Source organism: Grammomys surdaster, unplaced genomic scaffold, assembly GCF_004785775.1.
Source record: "Grammomys surdaster isolate TR1022 unplaced genomic scaffold, NIH_TR_1.0 190, whole genome shotgun sequence".
NCBI classification, from domain to species: Eukaryota; Metazoa; Chordata; class Mammalia; order Rodentia; family Muridae; genus Grammomys; species Grammomys surdaster.
In genome coordinates, this window is record NW_021604635.1 from 2,820,056 (window position 1) to 2,843,496 (window position 23,441).

The 23,441-nt window shown below is 46.5% G+C and overlaps 1 protein-coding gene across 1 annotated transcript in view; it reads left to right on the forward strand.

The window, feature by feature from the left end:
* Fig4 (FIG4 phosphoinositide 5-phosphatase) overlaps positions 1-23,441 on the forward strand; it is a 107,436-nt gene that overhangs the window by 34,012 nt on the left and 49,983 nt on the right. Inside the window, exons 7-15 of the mRNA XM_028768995.1 lie at positions 844-972; positions 2,964-3,064; positions 4,497-4,659; positions 5,037-5,134; positions 8,640-8,773; positions 9,785-9,901; positions 11,444-11,489; positions 12,640-12,788; positions 14,117-14,283. Of these exons, the coding sequence (XP_028624828.1) occupies positions 844-972; positions 2,964-3,064; positions 4,497-4,659; positions 5,037-5,134; positions 8,640-8,773; positions 9,785-9,901; positions 11,444-11,489; positions 12,640-12,788; positions 14,117-14,283 (1,104 nt within the window). The remainder of the gene's footprint in view (positions 1-843; positions 973-2,963; positions 3,065-4,496; positions 4,660-5,036; positions 5,135-8,639; positions 8,774-9,784; positions 9,902-11,443; positions 11,490-12,639; positions 12,789-14,116; positions 14,284-23,441) is intronic.

Below are 23,441 nucleotides of genomic sequence, written 5' to 3' on the forward strand. Positions count from 1 at the left end.
GTGCCAAGAGGTCACAAGAGGACATTAGATCTCCTGAAACTGGAGGTCCAGATTATTGTGACCTGCCATGTGGCCACTGAATCAAACCTGGGTCCTCTGCAAGAGCAGTAAACGCTCTTAACTGCTGAGCCTTCTCCTCAGCCCTAGATTTTGTAAATTAAATTGGAACACATTCAGCCTAAATGGATACCCAGTTCACACTTTGAAGGGAAGACAATGGGATTACCCGACTGCTCGGAGATTTTAATCCACTAGTGTATAAATATGCTTATTTCTTATTTTTCACTTCAGATAAGTTTTGTGGTGCTCACTGCTATTTAAATTCATCTTGATATGCCAGTCTGTTTGGTGATTTCTCCACATGAACGAGTCCTGATCTAACAGCTGATGCCACGTGGGAAGTCTGTGTACTCTGTACCTGTCATGTGCTTTCTAATCCTCCTCAGTCCCGCAGCAGCCCCTGTAGATGTGGGCAGAGGCCCCAGGTGGTAAGGGGCGCTCTGGACCCTCCCTGTCATGGCTCCGGAAGTCCTCGTCCCAGTCGCCGGAAGTCCTCGTCCCAGCCGTAACCCCGACTATGTTCTCTGTGGCTCGCTTCGCTCCATTTGTCTTCATTCATGCATTTGTCATCCCATCCTTCATTTGACTCCCACTTTTTTTTTTTATTTAAAAACTCTAATAAGTCAGAAAACCCATTTCTTGTTTGACCTTGAAGCTCATGGTAGATAGCCGTAGAAAACAGCATGGAAAGTACTCCTGACGCTAGAAGCAAACATGGAAGAACTTAGCAGTGTGCAGGTCGCCAGTCAGTGTCCTTATATCCTTGTTACTTTTGTTTTTCAGGCGTATTTGGGATCTCTAGTGAGCCTTATATGAAGTATGTATGGAATGGCGAACTTCTGGATATAGTTAAAAAAGCCGTGCATCGGGACTGGCTGTTGTATATTATTCATGGGTTCTGCGGGCAGTCAAGTATCCTTTTTGTAAATATTCCAGATGCGCAAGGTCGTTATGCAGTGTGTAGAAAGGTCACACGTTGTAGGATTGTAATCATCACTCTGTGTACCTGTCCTAGTTAGGATTTCTATAGCTTCGATGAAACACCACGACCAAACCCGCATTGGGAACAACAGGTTTATCTGGCTCACACTTCCATCATCTGAGGAAGTCAGGACAGGCACTCACAGGGCAGGAACCTGGAGGCAGGAGCTGATGCAGAGGCCGTGGAGGGATGCAGCTCACTGGCTTGCTTTTTATGGCTTCCTCTGCCTGTTCTCTTATAGAACCCAGGACCACCTGCCCAAGGGTGGCCCTACCCATCGACAGTCATTTTTCAGCTACATGAAGTAGCGATGAGAGGAGGGATGTGTCTCAGATAGAGAAGGCTGCAGTAGTAGCCGTGGCACAACGGAGTGCAGACTCAGATTGGAAAGGATTATAAAGGAAGCCCTTGAGTTAGGCTGCCGAGCTTAGTTTGATGACACCTTGGCTTTTCTCCTGCAGGTTGACTTTTCACTAATTCTAGCTAATGTTGAAGCCTTTCAACAGGGTGCCATCATGCTGTGAGGGGGAGGAGGAGGAGGAGGAGGAGGAGGGAGAAGAGGAGGAGGAGGAAGAGGAAGAGGAGGAGGAGGAAGAGTGGAAAGAGGAGGAGGAAGAGGAGGGTGGGGATGCTATCTAGCAATGCTGCAGTTTTCTTGCTACTTTTTGAGACGACAGAGGGCATTTGTGAATTCTATGTTTACTTGATACGATCCCTTTGATTTTAGGCTTTTAAAAGCAAATAGCAAAATCTTTAAAGGATTGGGAGGGCCGGGCATTAAGTTAGCGAGGCGGCCATCATTATGCTTTCTTATAAACTCTGGGGCACAGCCTTGAGGGGCGGGGTGGCCACACCGCCTTTTCTGTGCCAAGTGTCGGGAGAAGTGGGGTGTGACAGACACAGGGACTTTGAAGCGGAGGTTGGGGAGACACCTGGCTCTCTACATTTTAGTCACTTCAACCACCTGACAGGATTGGTTCTGAATCACTTTTGACTCTGTCCAAAACTAGTCCTTTTGGGAAGAAAATGAGTTTTTCCCCACCAAAGAGAATGTGCTATGCGGTATCTCAAGCCTGTTTCTAAAGTGCAGTTCTAGCCTGGTTTGTATTTCCAAGAGCTAGCTCCAGCGGGGCCTGGCGTGTAGTAATTATAATAAATGTTTGCCTTTAAAATAGTAAACAGCATCATAGGTCATCATCTTAAAGCCCGTTAGTCTAACTGATGAGTCTGGGCTGTTGGTGATCAGGCATTTAATGAGTTCTGGAAGCCTGTGTGGTGGGGAGGAGTCAGTGCTGTTTATTAAACATTTACTACAGGCCAGACAGCAGAAATTTTACACCAATTACCTCAGCTCATCCTCCCAACAACATACCAGTAGATTTGAGACCATTTGCCTAAACCTTAGATAACTTGAAGATGGAATTCAAGTTTACTTATGTTTCATATATACCCTGGGACTGAAGATGTTTATGTGGTATATTTAGGGCACCTGTGTTTTGATTGACCCATAAGACAAGGTCAGGTAAAGGATTTTACACTGTTGGGTCCTAGTGGCACCCAGGAATTTCAGACTCCAAGGCATTTTTGATTTTTAGACCATAGTTGTTCACCCTATAGCTGCTTTTTGATTGGTTTTCAGTAGGTGAGGTAAATAAGCTGTATATTGGCCAAGCAGTTCACATCGACACCTTCCGTGTTTAAGCTTGGAGAGTCACAGAAATCACCGCTTGGGCATGTTGGGGGTCGCCATCGAACCTGGACAGATCTGAGGAGCTACCGGGCCCTGTGCTATTACATTCTCCATGGAGCTTTTAGTGTCTCAAGGCTATCGGACGGGATGTATTAAATGCACAAAGGATAATGATTCTTGTAGCTTTCTGTCCAATCACAAATGCTGAAACACTTTAACATAGTTCTTAAGAGCTTTTGATCTATGGACGACCAGTGTATGTGACCCTAATAGCCAGAAGGTCCAGTCGGTTTGCTGGGACACGCTTTCTCAAGAGAGGCGCAAACTGTGAGGTAAGATGACAAACTGCGTTGCTGTAATTTTATAACCTTTCATGTCAGCTTCATTGGTGATGACAAAGCTGTAGACTTCTAAGTAACTCACTTCTTAACACCCAAATGTATTTTATTTGTGCGCATGCATGTGTGCGTATGTATGTGGGGGTCTGCGCATGCGCACGTGTGTGCATGCGGTAGTCAGAGGGCAAATCGTAGCAGTCATTCCTCTCCTACGGATGGAATCAGATTGCCAGGCTTGGCAGCAGGTGCCTGTTTTGTCCACCGAACCATCTCACCAGTCCTAACCAGTGGATTTAAAAAGTGGAGTGTTTTTAGTCTGGGATATTATCAAGAGAAGAAATAGTTCTCCAGAATATGAAACTCTTAAGGGAAAAGGGGCAATCTACAAATGTGTTGAGCAGTAAACTATCTTAGAAAGAGCTGTGCAATGGAGTTTTGAAATGTTCACTGTTTTGGAGGGTGAGCCATATCTGAAATGCTTGGAAAATGTAGGGACAAAACATCCAGCCACCCACTGAAGAGTGAGGAGAGGAAGTGTATTTATGACGGGAAGGCAATACACAGCACGGCATGGGACGCTTCTCCCTCTCCTTTCTCCCTCAGCCTTCCGTGCCGTCTCCCAGGTGCTCTCCTCTGCAACAGACTCCCGAGTCCTGAGTGTTGATTATGGCATTGGCCTTTGGCTCTAGCTTTACATAGCAACACTGTCCTTAAATTTATATCAGCGCTTCAAGGTGTTTTGTTTGGTACTTTAGGAACAATTAAAATGTTGTGGCTATATTATTTGCTTTTGAATAATGAAAGGGCCAAGCCAGGTTCTCAGTGCTTCTGGAAGTATCCCTTATATCTGGATATACTTCTGTTCTCTAAGTCATGTGGCCTCCAAAGTCTCTGGTCTCTCTCCTTGAGTCCTTCCGACCACCAGTGTTACTCGAATCTTCACTTTGGTCTTCAGCAGTGAAAGTTTTAGGTTCTTTGTTCTTTATCATCTGCATAATTTGACATGATTCTTTTTCTTTTCTCTGGCATCCTACCATTTACACTGGTCAAGTGCTGTTTGCTATTTCTGTTAACTTGATTTTTTTCTAGTCTTCTTACTGCTTTTCTTAATTTTTTTTTAGACAAGACTATTAATTTATTATCTTATTTTCTAATAGAACAAAGGTTTTATTAAAACTTTTATCGAGCTTATTTTTATTTGGATCTCTTTTGTTTAACTTCTCTGTGGTTTATTGATTATCCATGTCTATTAATTTTTATGTTTTTCTGCTTTTCTTTATCATATTTTAATGGTTCTGCTTTTCCAGTGTGTACCCCAAACACCTCTTTTAAGATGAATTAAGTTATAATTTCATTGTGTTCTTGAGTTTTTTCATGTAAAAGTTCCAAGAGCACAGGCTATGTTTACTTGTGTCTTTCTTTCCAGGGCGATGTCGCAAACGAGGTGGAGACTGAGCAGATCCTGTGTGACGCTTCTGTGATGTCTTTCACCGCAGGCAGTTACTCTTCTTACGTACAAGTTAGAGGCTCCGTTCCCTTGTTCTGGTCCCAAGACATCTCAACTATGATGCCCAAACCACCCATTACACGTGCGTGGGCCAGCCTGTCGGGAGTTGCTTTTGTCTGTTGTCATTCAAGATGAAGACTACTGTCACTTAGCTCGAATCAGTGGTTGGGTTTTGGTGACATGTTGGTCCTTTGAGCAAGATTATATGGAGGAGTGACTTTTATTAGCGTTCTGCAGTAATTCATTCTTAACTTTAGCTGTTAGGAAATGTGTGCTATTTTGCTTCAGAAATGGCAGACTCATTCAGAGTTGATGCTGACTTGAGTGTCCATTGAGCTGCCTGAGAGTGTGGGAAACGAAAGCGCTACGTTAGTTGAATTGCATTTCTTATCAATGGTTTGAAGTCCCGTGAGTGTTTTATTTCTGCCGTACAGTTCCATTCCCCTTTTCTCTTCTCAGTGGACCAGGCAGATCCCTTTGCACATGTGGCTGCTCTTCACTTTGACCAGATGCTGCAGAGGTTTGGCTCTCCCATCATCATCCTGAACTTAGTGAAGGTATGATGTGCTTATCAGATACACTGACAACCAGAGGCATGGCCCAGCTATGCTCTGCCTTCCCCAGGAAAAGAAAGAGAGGAAAGGAGGAAGGTGGGGATGGGAGGGGGCAGAGAGAGAAGGAGAGGGAGAGGGAGAGATGCGGGGAGGGGCAGAGGGAGAGGAGGAGAGGGTGAGGTGTCTGTTGTGCCAGCATGCTGGGTCTGAGCATCTTAGCTTTGGTCTTTGGTCTTAGCTTCCACATCACTTCTTCTGGGCTTGCCTTGGGGAACTCGTACTAGATCTCTCTGAAGGAAGAGGATGGTTTAGTCTACTAGGCTCCTGATTTCCTGTGTGAACTAGATCTGCATTAAATTCCTTAGTCCCACACCTTAAGAAAAATGCAGATTAAATGGCTACATTGTCACCTTGATACAGCCTGCTTTCTTGACACTCTGCAAGAGCCACAGACCAGTGCAGCAACAGGACCAAAGGCTTCATCAGAAACGTGGTTCAAGAATCAGGTGGGCTTGTTAGGAGCTCAGGCAAGGGGGTGTAATGTCTCTCACCTTTCCATCAGAGTACACTGACTAGTCCGTACAGGGTGTGTGCATAATTGGGCAGGCAGGTCGGTAGAGGGCAAGATCACCCAGTAAATTTTATTTATATCCATTGTACCCAAATGGATTAAAAGCACATCAGCCAGTGGCTAAGAAGACCTTGAAAACATCAATATAAAGGTTTTACTATATCATGTATATTAATATAGTCTTTATTCACAACTGTCTTTAGATGCTAACTCCACGCATATTTATTCATGAATGCAGAAGTTGTATATTCATGTCTATCTCTGTCTGCTCGGGGTAATGTAAGTTAGAACTGGATAATATGTAACTTCGATTCAATATTGAAAAGTAGCCGAAATGTCCACAGTTTGAAAATTAAGATGGAAAACTGGTGCACAGGCCTATCATCCCAGCTATTCAAGAAGCAGATGCAGGGGGATCACAAGTTTAAGGCCTACCTATGTGGCAGAGTGCATTTTAGTCTAGCCTGAGCAACTTAGTGAGACCCTGTCCCCAAGTAAAAAGAGGATGGGATGGAAGTGGCTTAGTGGTAGAGCACTTGTCTACATGTGTGAGGCCCAGGTTCAGTCCCTGGTATTGTACAAATTGTGTAAGTATGAGTCTTTTTCCAGTAAGTATAGATTACACAAGCAAATTACCACTAAAGCGGAGAGTGATGAGCTATGAGTGGGACAAATACCTAACTCTAGATGAGTGGGTCTTGTTCCTGCTTTATACAGTGTAATTGCAAAGTTCTTGTAAATAGAACCCTGAATATCTACAGTGCCTAGAATTCTGTGTTAATTATGCATATTAAAAATGCTGCTTAATGCCTGTAACTGAACTCAGCCTGGTTTGCCTCCCTGCTAGTGCAGTTTGAAGTGAGTTTTATAAAACACATTTATTGACAAGGTGGTCAAGCATGTGGAGACAGGAGAGCTGGCCCCAGAGCCCCTTTGCTCAGCATAGGGTGTAGGGTATTTGTGGTTAGAGAGGTGGTGGTGGGGTGTCTAAAGCACGAGGAAGGGTAATTGGAAGTAACCACAAGTGGACGCATTGATAATCTACACTTGTGCAGTCGGATTGCAAGGCTCTTTATAGGACGTGAGTCCGGAGGATTTAGTAGTGCCCGCGTGCTCTGAGGGTGGACTTTGGTCTCCTGGTGTCAAAAGGTCACTCATCAAATACTTGTGCAAACCCAAGTAAGGGATCAGAGATTTCAGTTGGTTTGAAGTAGACAAGCAGCAGTGTCTAAGTTGTTGGAAAACAGCTGGGCCGTGGTTGCCCTCACAACCCAGTGGTCAGAGACATCACTTGTCATAGAGCTCATAGGAGGAGACTGCTCAGCCACGTGACCTCTAAAACAGTGGGGAACTCATGAGTGAAAGGCAGGCCGAGCAGGATGTGAATCTCAGAGCAGGGATTAAGAGCAGGGTGACAGGCGTGTAAGGACTCACTATAATAGCACATGCTTGCAATGAGTGTGCACCTCTTGAGAGAGAGCCATCAGAGTGACGAGGTTTCATTTGATTGGCTGATAAGGAGGCTCCGACCTAGGACCTCTCACATGCCTGGCAGGAGCCCAACCACTGAGCCACACCCTCTGCCCTGTCCTCAGCTGTTTTGTTAACAGGATAAACCAGAGGCTTCTTCTTTTCACTTGGAGGAAGGTCTTGGTAAGCTGTGGTTAAACCATCAAAGAAAGTCTGTGGCCCTGGGAGAACAGCAGGAGCTGTCCCTTGTCACATTGCTACTGTGGGAAGTTGCTGAGAGGAAATGCTTCTCCTGCTTTCCTTTACCCATTTGTGCTGTTGTGAACCCCTCCCTCTGTGGGCACCCCCTCTCTGGGGCCTGCCGATGCATAGGATGATCCTTAATTTTCCATTCTTAATTCTTATATAATTTCTCTATCTGTTTTATTCAGCTGTGCAAGAACTACCCTTGTTTGTTTCCACAGTGGTTATTTTCCAGTTGGTGACAGTTGGGAAGCAGTGAGGATTGAAATCAGCACAGGAGGGCTTTGATCCCAGCAGCATGCGTGTCTTAAGTCTCTGCTGCAGTTTTTCTTTGTTTTAAGTAAAGGCCCGATGAAGGTAACAGCAGTACCTGATTTTTACTGAGGACTCTGCTAAGAACGTACAATGCTTTGTTGCTTTTAAGCCCCTCAGTATGGCTGTGAGGGATATACTGTTGTTAGCCCAGGAAATGCAATAGCCTTGCTGAAGGGTACTGGGCAGCAGCCCAGAGCTGCACAGTAGCATAGCCTCCAGTAGTGAGAGGCAGTGTGGTAACCTAGGAGGTGCGGCAGGCAAGGAGGCGGGGCTCAGATCACTCTGCCACAGTGTGAACCGGGTGAAGTGCCTGTCCTGCTACCTCGTGGTTGCTTTGTGGGTTGGATTTGAGAAAGCACTCTGTAGTCTTCTGTGTAGGGATTGCCTGTCCAGACCACACTGATTTCCCTCTGCGTCCCACAACTGTCTGGATGCAGTGGTGGGTTCCCTTCTGGATGAATGAGTGTAGCTACTAGAGAGGCTGTGGATGTGTGGGCCAGGCTTGTAGAGCACACTGGGGATGCCACCAGCGCAGCAGAGAGAAACCCAACCTCACGGCTCTTCAGAGCTGCTGGCCCTCCCTCAGGGAAGATGTCTTGATTTGCATTTATATGGTTTTCATTTTAGTAACATTTACTATTTTAAAGACTAGATTTATTGAGTTTATATGTGTTTTACCTGCATGTATGTCTGTGCACTGTGTCTATTTAGTGCCTGAAGAGGTCAGAAGAGGGCATCCGATTCCCCTGGAACTGGAGTTATGCGTGGTTATAAACCATCACATGGGTGCTGGGAATTGAACCTGTGTTCTCTGCAAAAGTAATATGTGCTTTTACCCATTGAGCCAGCTCTCCAGCCCCACATTAAGACTTTCAATGTAAAAAGTATTTCAAATGGTTTTTGATAAAGGAGAGAGAGAAGAGGAAGCACGAAAGAATTCTGAGTGAAGAGCTGGTGGCTGCGGTCACGTACCTTAACCAGTTCCTGCCCCCAGAGCACACCATTGTCTACATCCCCTGGGACATGGCCAAGTACACCAAGAGGTGAGAGATCGGCAGAGCCTCGGGGGTGGGGAGATGCAGCTCCTTCAGCTCCTGCAGTTTCCTGTGTGAGACAGGTGAGGACGTTGTGCCTCCATCAGGTGTAGGCTTTCCCCAATGCCGAGCAGTCTGTCACCTCCCTTTGGTTCCTGACAGCACCAGTGCCGCCATTTGTATTTCGTTCTCCACTCTCTGGTCATCTGTCTCCTAGATGAGCAAGCAGTAACTCTGTTGATAGGAAGTCCTAGCCCCTCACGGTGCGCATCACGCCCTGTCAGCTGGCTGGTTCTGGACTGTTATAACTTTAACTTACTTGGGACTGATCTATTTGAGAAAACCTGGTCTTTATTCCCAGAGCTAGTCCCACCTCAGGGTGGTCCTCCTGTTGCTTGCCACGCACTCCCACCGCTACCCTGTCCCATGTTTCCTCTCTTAACCTCCAAGATTTGGTTCACAGCTGATCTCTTCTAAGGGACCTTTTCCCACTGAGCCTTGCACTGTCTTCTTCCGAGTGTACCATGCACCACAGAAGCTCCGGGTTTATTTACTGTCACCGTATTGTTTTGTACATGTTGTGGTTCTTCCCCCTGAATCTTTTTATGGAGTTAGTGTGCCAGGCACACACACGTGCATCACGTCCTGGAGCATGTTAGTTATGTCGTTGAAACAGTCATGTCAGCGTATGTTCTCATTCTTCTTCCCCTGCTACTGCACTGTGCCTGGTCCTTGCCTGGTTATGTAGGGTTTGACTGACAGCTACTGAGGAGGGAGAGGCTCACAGGAACGCTGGGAGCCAAGACTGAGGAGTATGCTGGTATTTGATATCTAATTGGCTTGTTAGTTATTGAGTCCGCATTGTATTTCCAGCTTAATTATTTCCATGTTTCTGTTACATAAACCACAAGATTAAAACAGTTCAGTCCCCGGGCATCGTTGCTGTTGGTGTTTGCTTTAGACGGAAGAATAGATATGTGCTGACACCTAAGTTCTCCCTCTTCCGCTTCCCTCACTCAGTAAGCTGTGCAACGTTCTCGATCGGCTGAACGTGATTGCCGAAAGCGTGGTAAAGAAGACAGGATTCTTTGTAAACCGCCCTGATTCCTACTGCAGCATTCTACGGCCAGACGAAAAGTATGTATGATACTTAAAATCCTAGCGTGAGAGATGGGGACATGAGCATTTGCTGTGCAAGCTTGGAGACCCCAGTTCAAGCCCTGGAGCCCACACCAGAAAGCCAGGGTGTGGCCTGTGCTTGTCATCCCAACACCGAGGAGGCAGAGATAGGCAAGTCCCTGGGGCAGAGTGGCTCAGCAGTTAAAGGCTCCTTCCTCCTAGCCTGAACCCCTAGTCCCCATATATTAGGAGAGAAATGACTCCCGTATGCCATCCTTTGACTTTGTATTGGGTACTGTGAGGTACACAAGCACCCCCCCACACACACACACACCATTACCACATATACAAAGAAAACGTAGGTCAAGGTATTTGTTCTTATGTACAAGTATTCTAGGGGTTAGGGAGAGGACTGAGTGAGTGCCAGCACTCGTCTTGTAAGCATGAAGATGGCCAGCACCCGTGTGAGAGCCTGGGCATGACTGTGTGTGCCTGTGACTCGAGCATTAGGAAGCAGAGTCACACTCCAAATGCTTGCAGCTCACGAGTGCACACATGGGCACACACACATACACAGGTGCGCACACACACACACTGTAAAATAAAATATTATAGGTGCTGGAAGTCTGGGCTAATTAGAGGTTGGAAGGATGGATGAACAGTTTTGGGGTAGGGAGGCCGTTCAGGAGACTGCAGGAACATTCCCTGTGTGCTTGGGAACTCCTGCATGGTTATGTACCTTCCGACGGAAGCCATAGGAGTCTTGTCATTCACTTTGTGGAAGAAACATTACATAAAGTATGTGTGTAAAGTAGACTTGTCTGTAGTGAACTCATTGTTTACCACGTACCACGTAGCAGACCAGGGGAGTCTTTCTGACTGACGCTGGATACTTTCATGAATGTAGAATCTGGCACCATGCCACAGTGATTTGCTCACAGCTTGTTTGTTGGCGGCTTCCAGAAAGGATACATTCCTTATTTATATGTAAAGGAACCAATGTTGAGTATTTCCAGCGTTTGATCTCCGTCAGCATAGTTAACTACGGTGGTCGAGTAAGCCCGAATCGAACCTAGTGTCTACATTTGCAAGAAGCCTTCTGCTATAGTCAGCAGGGTTTGCATTCCAGGGATTGTAAGATACAGGGAGAAGACAAAGCTGGGGAAGGGCTTACACCTGCACTTGTCCGTGGTTACAGAGACTGGGGAAAGATATGGGATTGAAGAAAAGCCGGGCAGTCTGGTAGGACACAGAGAAGGTGTCCAAGAGCGACACGGGCACCTTACGATCACTCCAACCCCAGCTTTCTTTGAGTATGGTGACTGACTGTCTCAGTTATTCGACCTAACAGAGCAAGTGTGCAGAAGTATCTGACGTCAGACAGCTTCCCTTCTATTGCTGTAGTTCTTAGAATCTACAAATATATATATTTCATATCATCCCTACCCCCTTTTAAAAGTAGAAAACAAGAAAACAGGGTTGGGGTGTGGCTTAGTCGTAGTGCATGTGTTCAGGGAGCTGGAAGACAACGGAATGTAAAGCGTCTGTTTTTACGCACAGGTGGAATGAACTAGGAGGTCATGTGATTCCCACTGGTCGGCTCCAGGTATGGATGCTATTATATTCATAATGAGTGCAGTCTGTGTCCATGGTGTGTACTGTTTTAGGGGTTTAGGGCTTGGTGTTTGTTTTGCTTGTTTTGTTTTATTTGAGACAGGCCCTCACTATGCGGCCCAGGCTAGCCAGACACTCACTCTGTAGATCAGGCTGTCCTTGAACTCAGAGAATCTGCCTGCTTTTGCTTCCCGAGTGCCGGGATTATAGGTGTCTGCTCTGTACTCACTTCATTTTTTGTAATGTTTTCTACTAGCAAATATGAAGAGGTGTTTGATGCAAAATTATTAATAAGTCTTCTTAAAAGCCTTCTTACTAGTGTTTAAATCTTATGTAAATATGTATAGCAGATACTATACAGCCTATATATTTTTCTACATATACATTTTTATTACTGGAAGTTAAAAACAAGGATATATGGGAATAATAGGTTAGGTTGTTTTTGTAAAACAAGCCAGTGTGCGTTACACTTGTTAGCTATGTTTTAAGCATGGTATAGCTGGTGACTGCAATGACGGCTCTCTGCTCTTTCAAAGGACCCAGCTTGGTTCCCAGCACCCATCTCATCCCACCCTTCTGCCGGGTGACTCTGTTTCAGGGAGACTGATGCCGTCTTTGACTTTTGTGGGCACTAGCACATACAGGCACACACACGCACACACACACACACGCACACATATACACACATTCACACACATACACACACATACACACACACACACATATACACACATTCACACACATACACACACATACACACGCGCACAGTGTTAACCACTAAATAGTTGGTTTTTATAGTGAAGGAGCAATATCCGTTTAAACATCCCTATTTGACTAATTAGATTATATAGAAAATATTAGCTGTTTGCTTTGTCTTGTTGAGCCTTCAAAGTAAATTCAAATGTAGATTGGGTTTAATGATGCTGTCAGAGTAACATTAAGTGAAAAGTAAATATAACCTTATATGATTTAGCAAATTGATCTCTATTATTTTAAATGCTGAACTTTACCAAAATTTAATACCTGTTCAGGATTAGCACCCACAGCGTTTCCTCTGTTACTTTAAGAGAGGATGTCCCTGTGTTTGGAAGTGGTCCAGGTGTCCGAGCAGTGACCTGAAAGCCTCCCTGTGCTCTTTGTAGACCGGCATCCTTCGAACCAACTGCGTGGACTGTCTGGATCGCACCAACACGGCTCAGTTCATGGTGGGCAAGTGTGCCCTGGCCTACCAGCTCTATTCCTTAGGACTGATTGACAAGCCCAACCTGCAGTTCGATACTGACGCAGTGAGGTAATGCTTATCTGCTGCCATTGAAAGGCAGCACTGACAAAGGCAGACTCACTCACAGGATTTTATAACTCGTTCTACTTTTAGCTCCTCAAAGCTTTATGGCTAAATAACAGTATTCAAGTTGCTTCTGTATTTCTACCACGTGTTTGTATATTACTGCCATTGGGTGTTGTGTTGTTTGCTTGTGTTAACATTAAACACTGGGTTTTTTTTTTAAGATAAATTCAAAGTACATAGACAAACTAATAGGTTAAATTAAACCCCAAATGACACTGATAGATGGTACAGCTTCTGCACACATGTGAACTAAATGTACAAAGAGTGTAAGAGAGACTCTTCACTCAGGACTGCTGTTCCTGAGCCGATTGTCTGGCAGCTCTGTGAAGAGAGAAAATAAATAGCTTGCATGTCTGCTGGGGTCAGAGTGTTCCTGTCACCCTAACGTCCATGTTGAAATCCTCACCCCAAAAGTGGTAGTATCAGGGGATGGGATCTCTGGAACTTGCTTAGATCTAAGGGCAGAACCCCCGTCCCTGGGATTAGTGGCATATTAAATGTCACTAAGGGATGTCTGTGAGTCTCTTCCTGATTTGAGGACAAAGCAAGATGACCCCACCTATGAACTGAAGGGCCCTTTGCTAGGCAGTAACTCTGTTGATGCGTTTGTCGTAGACGTTGTAGCTCCTAGGACCATGAGAGATAAAGGTTTCTTAGTTATAAGCCACCTTGTCTAGGCTACGCTGTTACAGTGGCCCAGATAGGACAAGGCACTGTCTGTAACAAGATCATGTGTTTAGCAACAATCAGAGGGACCAAATGGTGTCACGGGAAGTGAGTTACCCCGGCAGACTGTAGACAGCTGGAGTGCTTCTGATATGGCTAGAAACAGCTCGGTCCAGCTTCAGTGACATTTTTGGTGCTCATTTTCTCATTAGAGTTGTCTGTACGAAACAATGCATTTTACATTTACACTCATCTCAAGCTGTTAAAGAGTCCACATGAAAGATTCAGAAGGATTTATAACGTTAAGGACTTTTTCCCAAATCTGGCCTTCTGGACGGCTTGTGCAATCATTTGAGTTAATTTTTCTTGGTAATGGGGACTGTCCCCAGGGCACATGCTCCATTGCTGAGTTCTGCCCAGTCCCTCTCTCCATTTTACATTCTGGGACAGAGTCTTCCTAGCTTGCCCAGGCTGCCTTTGAATTCACTCACGCAGCCCTTCAACTTGTGATCCTCCTGGCTTATCCATCCTCCTTGGTAGATTATGGATCTGAGTCACTAGAGTTGGTGACAACATTGTATAACATGTGTTTTCCTTCTGTGTAGGTTATTTGAGGAGCTCTATGAAGACCATGGAGACACCCTTTCCCTGCAGTACGGGGGCTCTCAGCTGGTTCACCGGGTAAAGACCTACAGAAAGATAGCACCGTGGACCCAGCACTCCAAGGACATCATGCAGACGCTGTCCCGGTACTATAGCAATGCCTTCTCAGGTATGTCCCTGGCAGGGGGCAGTCCTGCCACTCACTCTGCAGCAGTGCCTTTTCAGGTACGTCCCTGGCAGCGCACGGTGCTGCGACTCACACTTCAGCTGGCTTTCTTCTGGTACACGAATGCTTCTCTTTCTAGCTCTTTACTTAAGTAAAGTTTTCATTATTTATAAATTTAAATAAAATGGACTTTGTAACTTAGAAGGTACTCAAAAACTATTTAATACAGCAATAAATAAACATCAGGATACTCTTTGAGACTGGTTTCACATATCCCTGGTTGGCCTCAGTCTTGCTGAGTAGCAGAGGGTGACCTTGACCTTCTGATCTTCCTGAATGCTGGGACTGCAGGAGGGCCCCACTATGCCTGATGTGTAAGGCACTGGGGATTAAACACAGAAGGCTGCATGCTGAGCAAGCAGCCTGCCAACGGTTCCTATGCCCAAATTCTGTGTTTTTAAGTAGGCCGCTGTTGCTGTCCGTCACGCAGAGTCACATGGTTTATATGATGGGACGTGGTTGGGTTTCTAGACTCTTCCTCCTTGTGTCTTTCTCCTTCACTGTTTCTGAATGTGGAAATTCGAAAGTATTGAATCATTTTTTTTTCAAACAGGGGTTAACATCTTGGTAGTTATTTATGAGTGTGTCACTCAATTTAAAAATGTCAGCTAGAAGTGAATAATGACATTAGCATGAGATTACTCACCTAATCCTACTGCAAGTACTAAGTCATCCGAGTACAGGTTTCCAGTGGCCCTCACCCTGCCTCCCTTCAGACTGTCAGTGTACATAATGCATATCACAGGCTGAAGTGACTACGAGACACCTTTCCCTACACAGAATTCCTCCAGGCAGAGCCCCGTGCTTGATCCTATGAGATTTCCTCAGGGTCCATGGGAGGAGGTAAAGTTGTTCTCTGGGATGAACTTCCCTGGGCCACTCTCCCAGTTCTTTACCTCAAGTAAAGAGAGAGAAAGGCTTCAGCGGGCTCTAGGCGCTGCCTTTGGAGGGATCCCATGTGTTCACTAAGGATGGTTATGCATTAGATCTACGGCAGAGGGACGGTTGACGAGACTGCTACATGCTGAGAACTGTCTGCAGACTTGGAGTAAACCTTACTGAAAAGGAGTGTTTAATGGTAACCAGATGGAGCTTTCTAGAAACAGGCTGTCATCATTGGGTTGGCCTGGGCCCTAGCTAGTTGAGTTTCCCCGGAGGACCAAGAGGCCCTGACAGCCAAGGATGAGGAGGTAGAACTGGAAGCCTTCTCTCAAGTAAAAAAATCCACGTGCTCGTACCAAGGGAGTTGTAAGAAAGTCCCGAGCAATAGGAGCCCGAGAAACATCCCTGGACACCAACATTAGTTTTCAATGTTTTTGAGGTGGAAGTGAGTCAGACATGGCTCTGTTTGTATGCAACAAAGAAACAGGACAACGCAAGGCTGTCATTTCCACAGTGTTCGTGGGTCAGTGGTCCAGGCACAGTTGGGGGTGGGGTGTCCTGCTTAGAGTGTGAAGGCTGCAGTTAGGATATTAACCAGGCCATCTCATCTGAAGTCCGAGCTAGGAAAGGGGCCACCTCCAAGCCCGTGTGTTTGTTGACAGAATCCAGTTCTGTCCTGTAGGACACAGGACGCTTACTGCTTCACAAAAGGCTATGGAAAGAGTCTGTTAGTGAGGCTGCTGGCAGGACAGCCTGCCATAGGTCACATCATCCTGAGAATGACATCCTACTGCATGCCAGAGCCCACTGATCAGAGGCCAACCACAAGTCCTGTGCACACAACTAAACTGCCAGCATGACCGGCAGACACTGTCTTCCAGTTGTGGATGCCGGAAGTCGAACAGCGTCAGCAGGGCCGTTCCCACTGAAAGCCATGGACGAGGATGCGCCCTGGCTTCTGTCTGCTGGAGGCTGGCAGCCTTGGTGTCCGTTGACTGGCTCAGTGGTGCTCCTCTAGCATCTGCCTCCAGCCTTCCTCACGCTTTACTCCTTGTGTTGAGGTCAGTCTTCGTGACGTTCTCTTCCGTGTTTCCCTTTCCTTTTCTTATGAGGACACCAGCCAGCCTGACTGGATCAAGAGCCTAGTGTACCCCAGTGTGATCGAGTCTTAATTTGATTATATCTACAGAGGTTATTTCTGAGCATGAGCACGTCCCTGGCGTTGTGGGATTCAGGCTTCTGAATCCCTGTGGAGACAGGAGATGGAAGGGTGCAAGTGTCAGCAGCAGGGACAGACTCCTGGGTATGTGTCTCCGTGATAAAGGACTGCTCTTAGAGAAGCAGCGTCCATCCGCCCTCCCGCCCTCTCCTGTCACCATTGCCCTTGCAACAGGGGTCATGATTGACACTTAAGGACAAAGGCTGTTGAGTAGAAGACAGAAATGAGAGTAGTTGTGTAGATGATTTAGAAAGAAAGGCACAGTTCAGAAGGTAACGCTGGTGCCGAGATCAGTGTGTACAGATGAAAGGTGCAGGCAAGTCATGCAGACCGAAGGCTGAGCTGTTATGAAAGGCTGTATGAGTAACAAGGCTGTAACGCGTCTTTATTTTAAGATGCGTGGTGTCATTGGGGTGTGCACCTTATTTTGTCCTGACTGAGTGTTACATAATGCTGAATATAGAATGATTTTCTTTCAATCAGTCCTATGTGATACCTCTGGGCTGAGCAGGAAGATATTTAGGGTTAAGACACTGAAGTACTGAAATTAAGTGAATTCTGGGAACTTTGCCCTGTTTGTATAGATAGACAGTTGCTCTATGAACCACTCTCTGGACCTCTTGTTGGGACCCATTTTAAAAATAGTTCTTTAAGCTAGACACTGCTATTCAGGCCAGTGGTCCCAGTTGGAAATCTGAGGTAGAAAGACAGCTCGAACCTATGAATTTGAATGCAGCCCGGGATACATAGCATAGCCTATCTCAAAATACACACATGTACACATGACACTTCTTGAGGCTTCACATGTCAGTGTGCTCAGGGCTTTGTCTCTAGAGAGCATCTGCTTGGCCTGACAAGTTTCCCAAGCATGAGGAGGACGCTGTACTGGAAAAGCACAGCTGCCTAGGCACTCACCTTAGATGCTAGGAAGAACCTTTAACTCCCTTTGAAACTGTCCCCTGACCCCACTTTTTTTTAGTATTTAAATTTTACCAAGCTTGCATTTTCTTGCTTCTGCATCTTGATTTTAAATCCTATTATAAGGGGAAAAACAGACTGCCTGCTGTAGTTAATAATAGAACACACACACATACACACACAGGCACACATGCAAACACGCATACACACACACACACACAATGCGTATGTGTAATTTAAATGTAGTGAATGCATAGAAGTGGACCATATCCTCTTCAAACAGATTTCAAAAAATAAAATGCATGCTCACCAAGTGAAGAGTGCCATGCTTGCCCACAGGTAGAGGTGATTATCGAAGACAGTACTGAGCTGATTTCCCCAGTGCCAGGAGGTGCTCTTCCGGTACCCATCATGTTCCCTTTTCAGCTTACCTCTGAAAGGGAACGTGCAGGGGCATGCACGGAGAACACCAGCTTATCACAGATAGTGAGATGACCTTCCGAGGTCATCCTCATGACAACAGTGAGTAAACCCTATTTGGCTGTAGCAGAAAAAACAATTGCAAAGATGTCCTCTTGCATCTGGAAAGCCATTGATAACTCTGGTAAAGCCAAGTCTCGCCAGCCCTTGTGCCACCACAGCAGGTAGACACGACGGGGGAGCTCTCAGTGGTCTCTCTCAGTCCAGGTTGGGCGGAGCACACTGCAGACAGCGTGGCAGTCTTGTGACACCATTCCCTAGCACAAGCATTCTCCAGCTCCCCAGAATGGCTGCTCCATGCCTTGTCTCTGGGACCTGAGCCCCAGCCGCTGGTAGTGGTTCATACTTCACCAGGAAAATCAAAGTCGTGGAAGGGAACTTCCCTTCCCTGCCAAATGCAGAAACTGGGCATATCTGCACAGAGCCTGCCTTGCGTTGTGTCCCTGCCCTCTGCTCTGTTCCGAGTAGCACCCTGCTCTTATGTTCCTATAATATACCCTTGTTCCTGCTCACAGTTTCTCTCTGTCTTCTCTATCCCTTCCATTGATGAGAGCACAGGAGTGTTTTCCATCCAACCTTCCATCTCTCTCTAACCCCATGTCTCCCTCCTGCTACAGCCCCGGCTGTCTGCTACAGCCCCAGCTTTCTGCCCGCCTGAGCAGACCCTCTTGTACCTGTCAGGGTTGCTGGCAGTCTCCATGTTGCCGTATTCCTTGGTTCCTTTCCTGTCCCCTGCTTACCCATCCAACTTTGCTCTGGGCTAACACTTTCTCTTTCCCACAACCCCTGCACGATCTCAATCTCACCAGACTCTGGATGGCTGCTCTATTTCCAAACCTTCATCCTCACTTCTCCTTCTGTACTTTTACCCTAGGATACCCTAGGGGCATCCTCAGGTACTTGATAGTCAGACACATCTGCATGCCTACCTCACCCTCCTGTAGAATCCTGCGTTCTTTTTCCACAATAACTAACCATGGCAACATTCACCTTGTGTTCTCTACTGAGAAAGCAGAAATGAGAATAAAGTCGGCATGTCAGGTAACCAGGTGTTATGTACAGGCTTCCTGGCTCTGTCCTGCTGGGGACAGAATTCCATGCAGTCGTGGGACTGAGGCCCCATGTTCTCATGGTTCTTGTGGCTCTGATTCCAGAGGTGACTTGTGACTTGTTCTGTTTTATAACCCTCATTGGCAAACTGAATCCATTTTGTCTTTCAAATTTCTATACGATCCCCTTTGCCTTCCTCTTCTGCCTTTAAAAAATTCACATAACTACAGGTAATTCAGAATATTTGCCCTGTTTTCTTGAAGTTGTTATGAGCAATTCAGTTATATTTGCAAAATACCTTTTACAATGCAGTGTAAAATATTCCTAGATAAGACACTAGGGAATAAAGGTGTTAGGCTCAGATTAGTCCCTTCCTACCGTACCTCTCTAATATATCTGAGGCTCACCGTGACTGTGCTCGGTAGGGTGTGCTGTAATCGCAGCACTTGGGATGCTAAGGCAGAGTGATCTTGAGTTCAAGGCCAGTTTGGACTGCACAGCAAGCTTAAAGCCAGGTTAAGCTACAGACCCTGACTCACAGACACAAAGGTAGAGATTGGTTTTTATCGGTAGAGCCCTTGCCCAGCATATGTAAGACCCTGGATTTAACTACCAAATAACACACGCACACACTCACACCGCATATACTCACCATATACCCACACCCCCACACTCCCCACACACCCCCACCACACACACACAACATACTCATTACATACCCACTACACACACACACACACACACACACTCATACCACATATACTCACCACATACCCACTCCCCCACACTCCCCACACATACCCACCACACACGCACAACATACCCACTACACACACACACACACACACCAGCCACATGCACTCCCCTCAAGCTTAGCATTTCTGGGCCAGAAACTCTTTAACCTGTTTCTCCACTCATTTTTTCCTCCTCATATCTAAGAACCGTCCTTGAATCCTTCAGGTTCCTTGTCAGCCATCTTACCCAGACTCCTGTGCTAGCAAATCGTGTGGACTCTCTGTCCTAAATACAAATGGAATCCTTCTGCTATTTCCTCCCCTTCACGCCCCTCTTCTGCCTTCCTCTCTGTCCTCTCCCCTCCCCTTCTCTCCTTTCCCCTTCTCTCCCCTCCCCTTCTCTCCTCTTCCCTTTTGCAGTGGGATTAAACCCAGGGCTTTACATGCCAAATAAGTATTTTGCTACTGAGCTGTGCCCTGAGCCCCTCTGCAGCAGACAGTCCGGGCAGCAGCACCTCTCAGGAGCTGCGGCGGTGCTGCCCCGGCGCTGCCCGGGCGCTGCCCCGTCTCTAGGACTACCACCCGTCTCTAGGACTACCGTCTCAGCCTGCTGTTCACAGGCAGTGCGGTTTTCATTTTTCCCAGAGGAATTGCTTATGCTGAGGATTTTTTTTATTGGTTCTTTGTGAATTTCACATCATGTACCTTAATCTCACTCACCTTATCCCTTCAGATCTGCCCTCTGCCCTTGCAACCTCCCCACAAAAGAGAACAAAAAATAAAAATTAATTAAAAGATAATAAACGAAATAAATAAATGAAAACAAAACAAAAAGGATCTTACCATAGACAATGTAGACAGTGTGTTATTCAGTCTACCCTTTGCCCAAACAGCTTTACTTTGAAATGTTCATTGCAGTGAGTCACTGGTCTGGTCAGGCCTCTGGCTTCTGCTACACTATCAATACTGGGTCCTCACGGGACTCCTCTCAGCGCTCCTGTTGCTCTGTGTCATAGGGACCCTGCAGCTTTGCTCTGCAGGACACGCCCCTTCATGTGCTTTGGCAGTTCATAGGTGGGGTAAATGTTGAGGGTGGGCTGACTCAAAGCCCTGGATCTGGGCTTGGGTGGCAGCTGTCCTGCACTCCCATGCTCATGTCATCAGGGCTAGCTCTCCCACCCTGCAGGTGAAGGTCACAGGCAGCTCCACAGAGCCCTCAGACATCAGCATGGCTCCCCAGACCAGGGGTGTGCACCCTAGACCAGGGGTGTGCACCCTAGACCAGGAGTGTGCGTATGGGCCATGGATATTAACACAGACCCCCACAACTGCACAGCTTGGACCCACTCTGATGTTAGTATGGGCGGGGACATCAGCACGACCTCAGGTGGCAGCACAGATGACTCAGGCCTCCAGTTCTGCCTCTCTTCATAGTGCACACGCTGTTCCACTAACCTTCTCTCCTGTCTCTCCACCACACACTTACTCAGTGTTGTTCTGCTTACCCACGTCACATGGTGGCACGTGTGCCCTTCAGCCAGTGTGACTTCTATGTTCTAAAGTTAAGTCAGTACTGGAAAGCTGTCGTCTGACCGAGTCAGCTACCCCACTTATGAACTGCTGTAGCACACGAAAGGGCAGGACTGCAGAACAAAGCTGCAGGGTCCCTACGACACAGGGTAATGACTGGAGCTCTGAGAGGAGCCCACTATTGATAAGCCAGCGGCAGAAGCCAGCGGGCTCCAACCAGACCAGTGACTCACTGCAATGAGCGTTTGCAAGTAAAGCTGTGTGGACAGAAGAGTGTACTGTGTGACACACCATGACACACCGTGACACACCGTGACACACCACAGCTTCCATAGCAAGAGTTGTTTTGTTTTTTCATTTTCTTTTGTCAGGATTTGTCGGGAGGTCACAAGGGCAGAGGGCAGATACAAGGGATGGAAAGATGGGACTGGGGTGCATGATGTGAAATTCACAAACAACCACTACAATGTTTAAAAAATTAAAAACAATTAAAAAACTAAGGTTAACTCAGTCTTATCACTCCTCTCTTCAAAACAAACAAAACCAAGACACTGCATGGGATTTTCATCACTTTTAAAATCAGGTTTCCCCCATGACCCAAGAACATGGGCTGTAGGTCCATCTGTCTGCAAAACCATGGCTCTTTCTGTTCCTGCCACACTGCTGGCCCCTGGGCTCCACCTGGTCTAGTTCTGCTCAGCTTGGTTCCCTTCAGGTCTTTGCAGTTAGGTCTGTAGACCACACCCTCCACCCTTCCCTAACAACCACACCCTTCCCCTGGCTCCTCCCATCTTTCTCTCTCACACACACATACACACACAGAGACACACACAGACACACACAGACATACAAACACACAGACACACACAGACATACACATACACGCAGACACACACACATGCAGACACACAGACACACACACAGACAAACCCACACACAGACAAACCCACACACAGACATACACACACACAGACATACACACATACACAGACACACACACACGGAGACAGATACACACACACACACACGCACACACACACGGAAACAGCAGCTTCTTACTAAATTATTATAAAACTCCCAACAGCCAGGTACTTGTTAACCTTGTATCTCTCTCACACACACACACACACACACACAAACACACACACACATGGAGACAGATACACACACACACAGACACAGACAGACAGACACACACACACACATGGAAACTGCATCTTCTTACTAAATTATTATAAAACTCCCAACAGCCAGGTACTTGTTAACCTTGTATCTACAACAGTGAACATAGAATGACTGGTTTCTTTCCAATCAAACATATTACGTATCAATTTTAGAAAGTACAGTGTATCTCACAAATAGACCGTAATTCCCATCCCCAGAGACTGCCAGTTGCCCATGTTTATGCAAACGTGATTGTACTGCTTCTGCTGCACACGTGATTCACAGTCTGCTCTTGCCCTTTCCGACGACGTGATTAAGCTTCATGATGCTAACTGTTCTTCTACAACATGATTGTTTAGTGACGTTATGGTGCCTATCCTTTAGAAGCGCTGTTATTTAGTTATTTCCATTGTATGTCTGGGATACTCCCGAGCAAACGCCTTTGGACACAGCCTTTTGCACGTCTCTTGCCTTTACTTGTGTGAGGTTTAGAAGCATGTTTCTAGGTCAGAGTCTTCCTGCAGTAGTCTCACCACTGACAAGATGACTGACAGAAGCCTAAGGGGTGAAAGGTTTACTTTAGCCCGTCTCTCTGTAGGCTTTGTCTGTGTTTGTTTGGCCCTGTGCTTCTGCACAGTATCACTGTAGGCGAGGTGCACTTTCCCGTCTAAGCAGAGGAGGGGACAGGAAGCAGACAGGCAGGACAGTTCCCAAGAACATGACCCTGTGACCTGCTCCTACAAAAAAAGCCCACTGCCTACTTTTTACCACCACAAATAAGCCGTAGTGTTTGAAGACCCTCGCAGACAAGCTCAGGTGTGCTGTAAGAGACCCTATGGCCATGGCAACTCTTACAAAGGAAAACATTTAATTGGGGCTGGCTTACAGTCTCAGAGGTTTAGTCCATTATTGTCATGGTGGGAAGTGTGGAGGCCATGCAGGCGGACCTGGCGCTGGAGAAGAAGCTGAGAGTTCTACATCTTGTTTGGCAAGCAGCAGAAGGAGACTGTGGACCACACTGGATGTAGCTTGAGCATAGGAGACCCCAAAGCCCACCCCCACAGTGACATACCTACTCCAACAAGGCCACACCCACCCAACAAGGCCACACCCACCCAACAAGG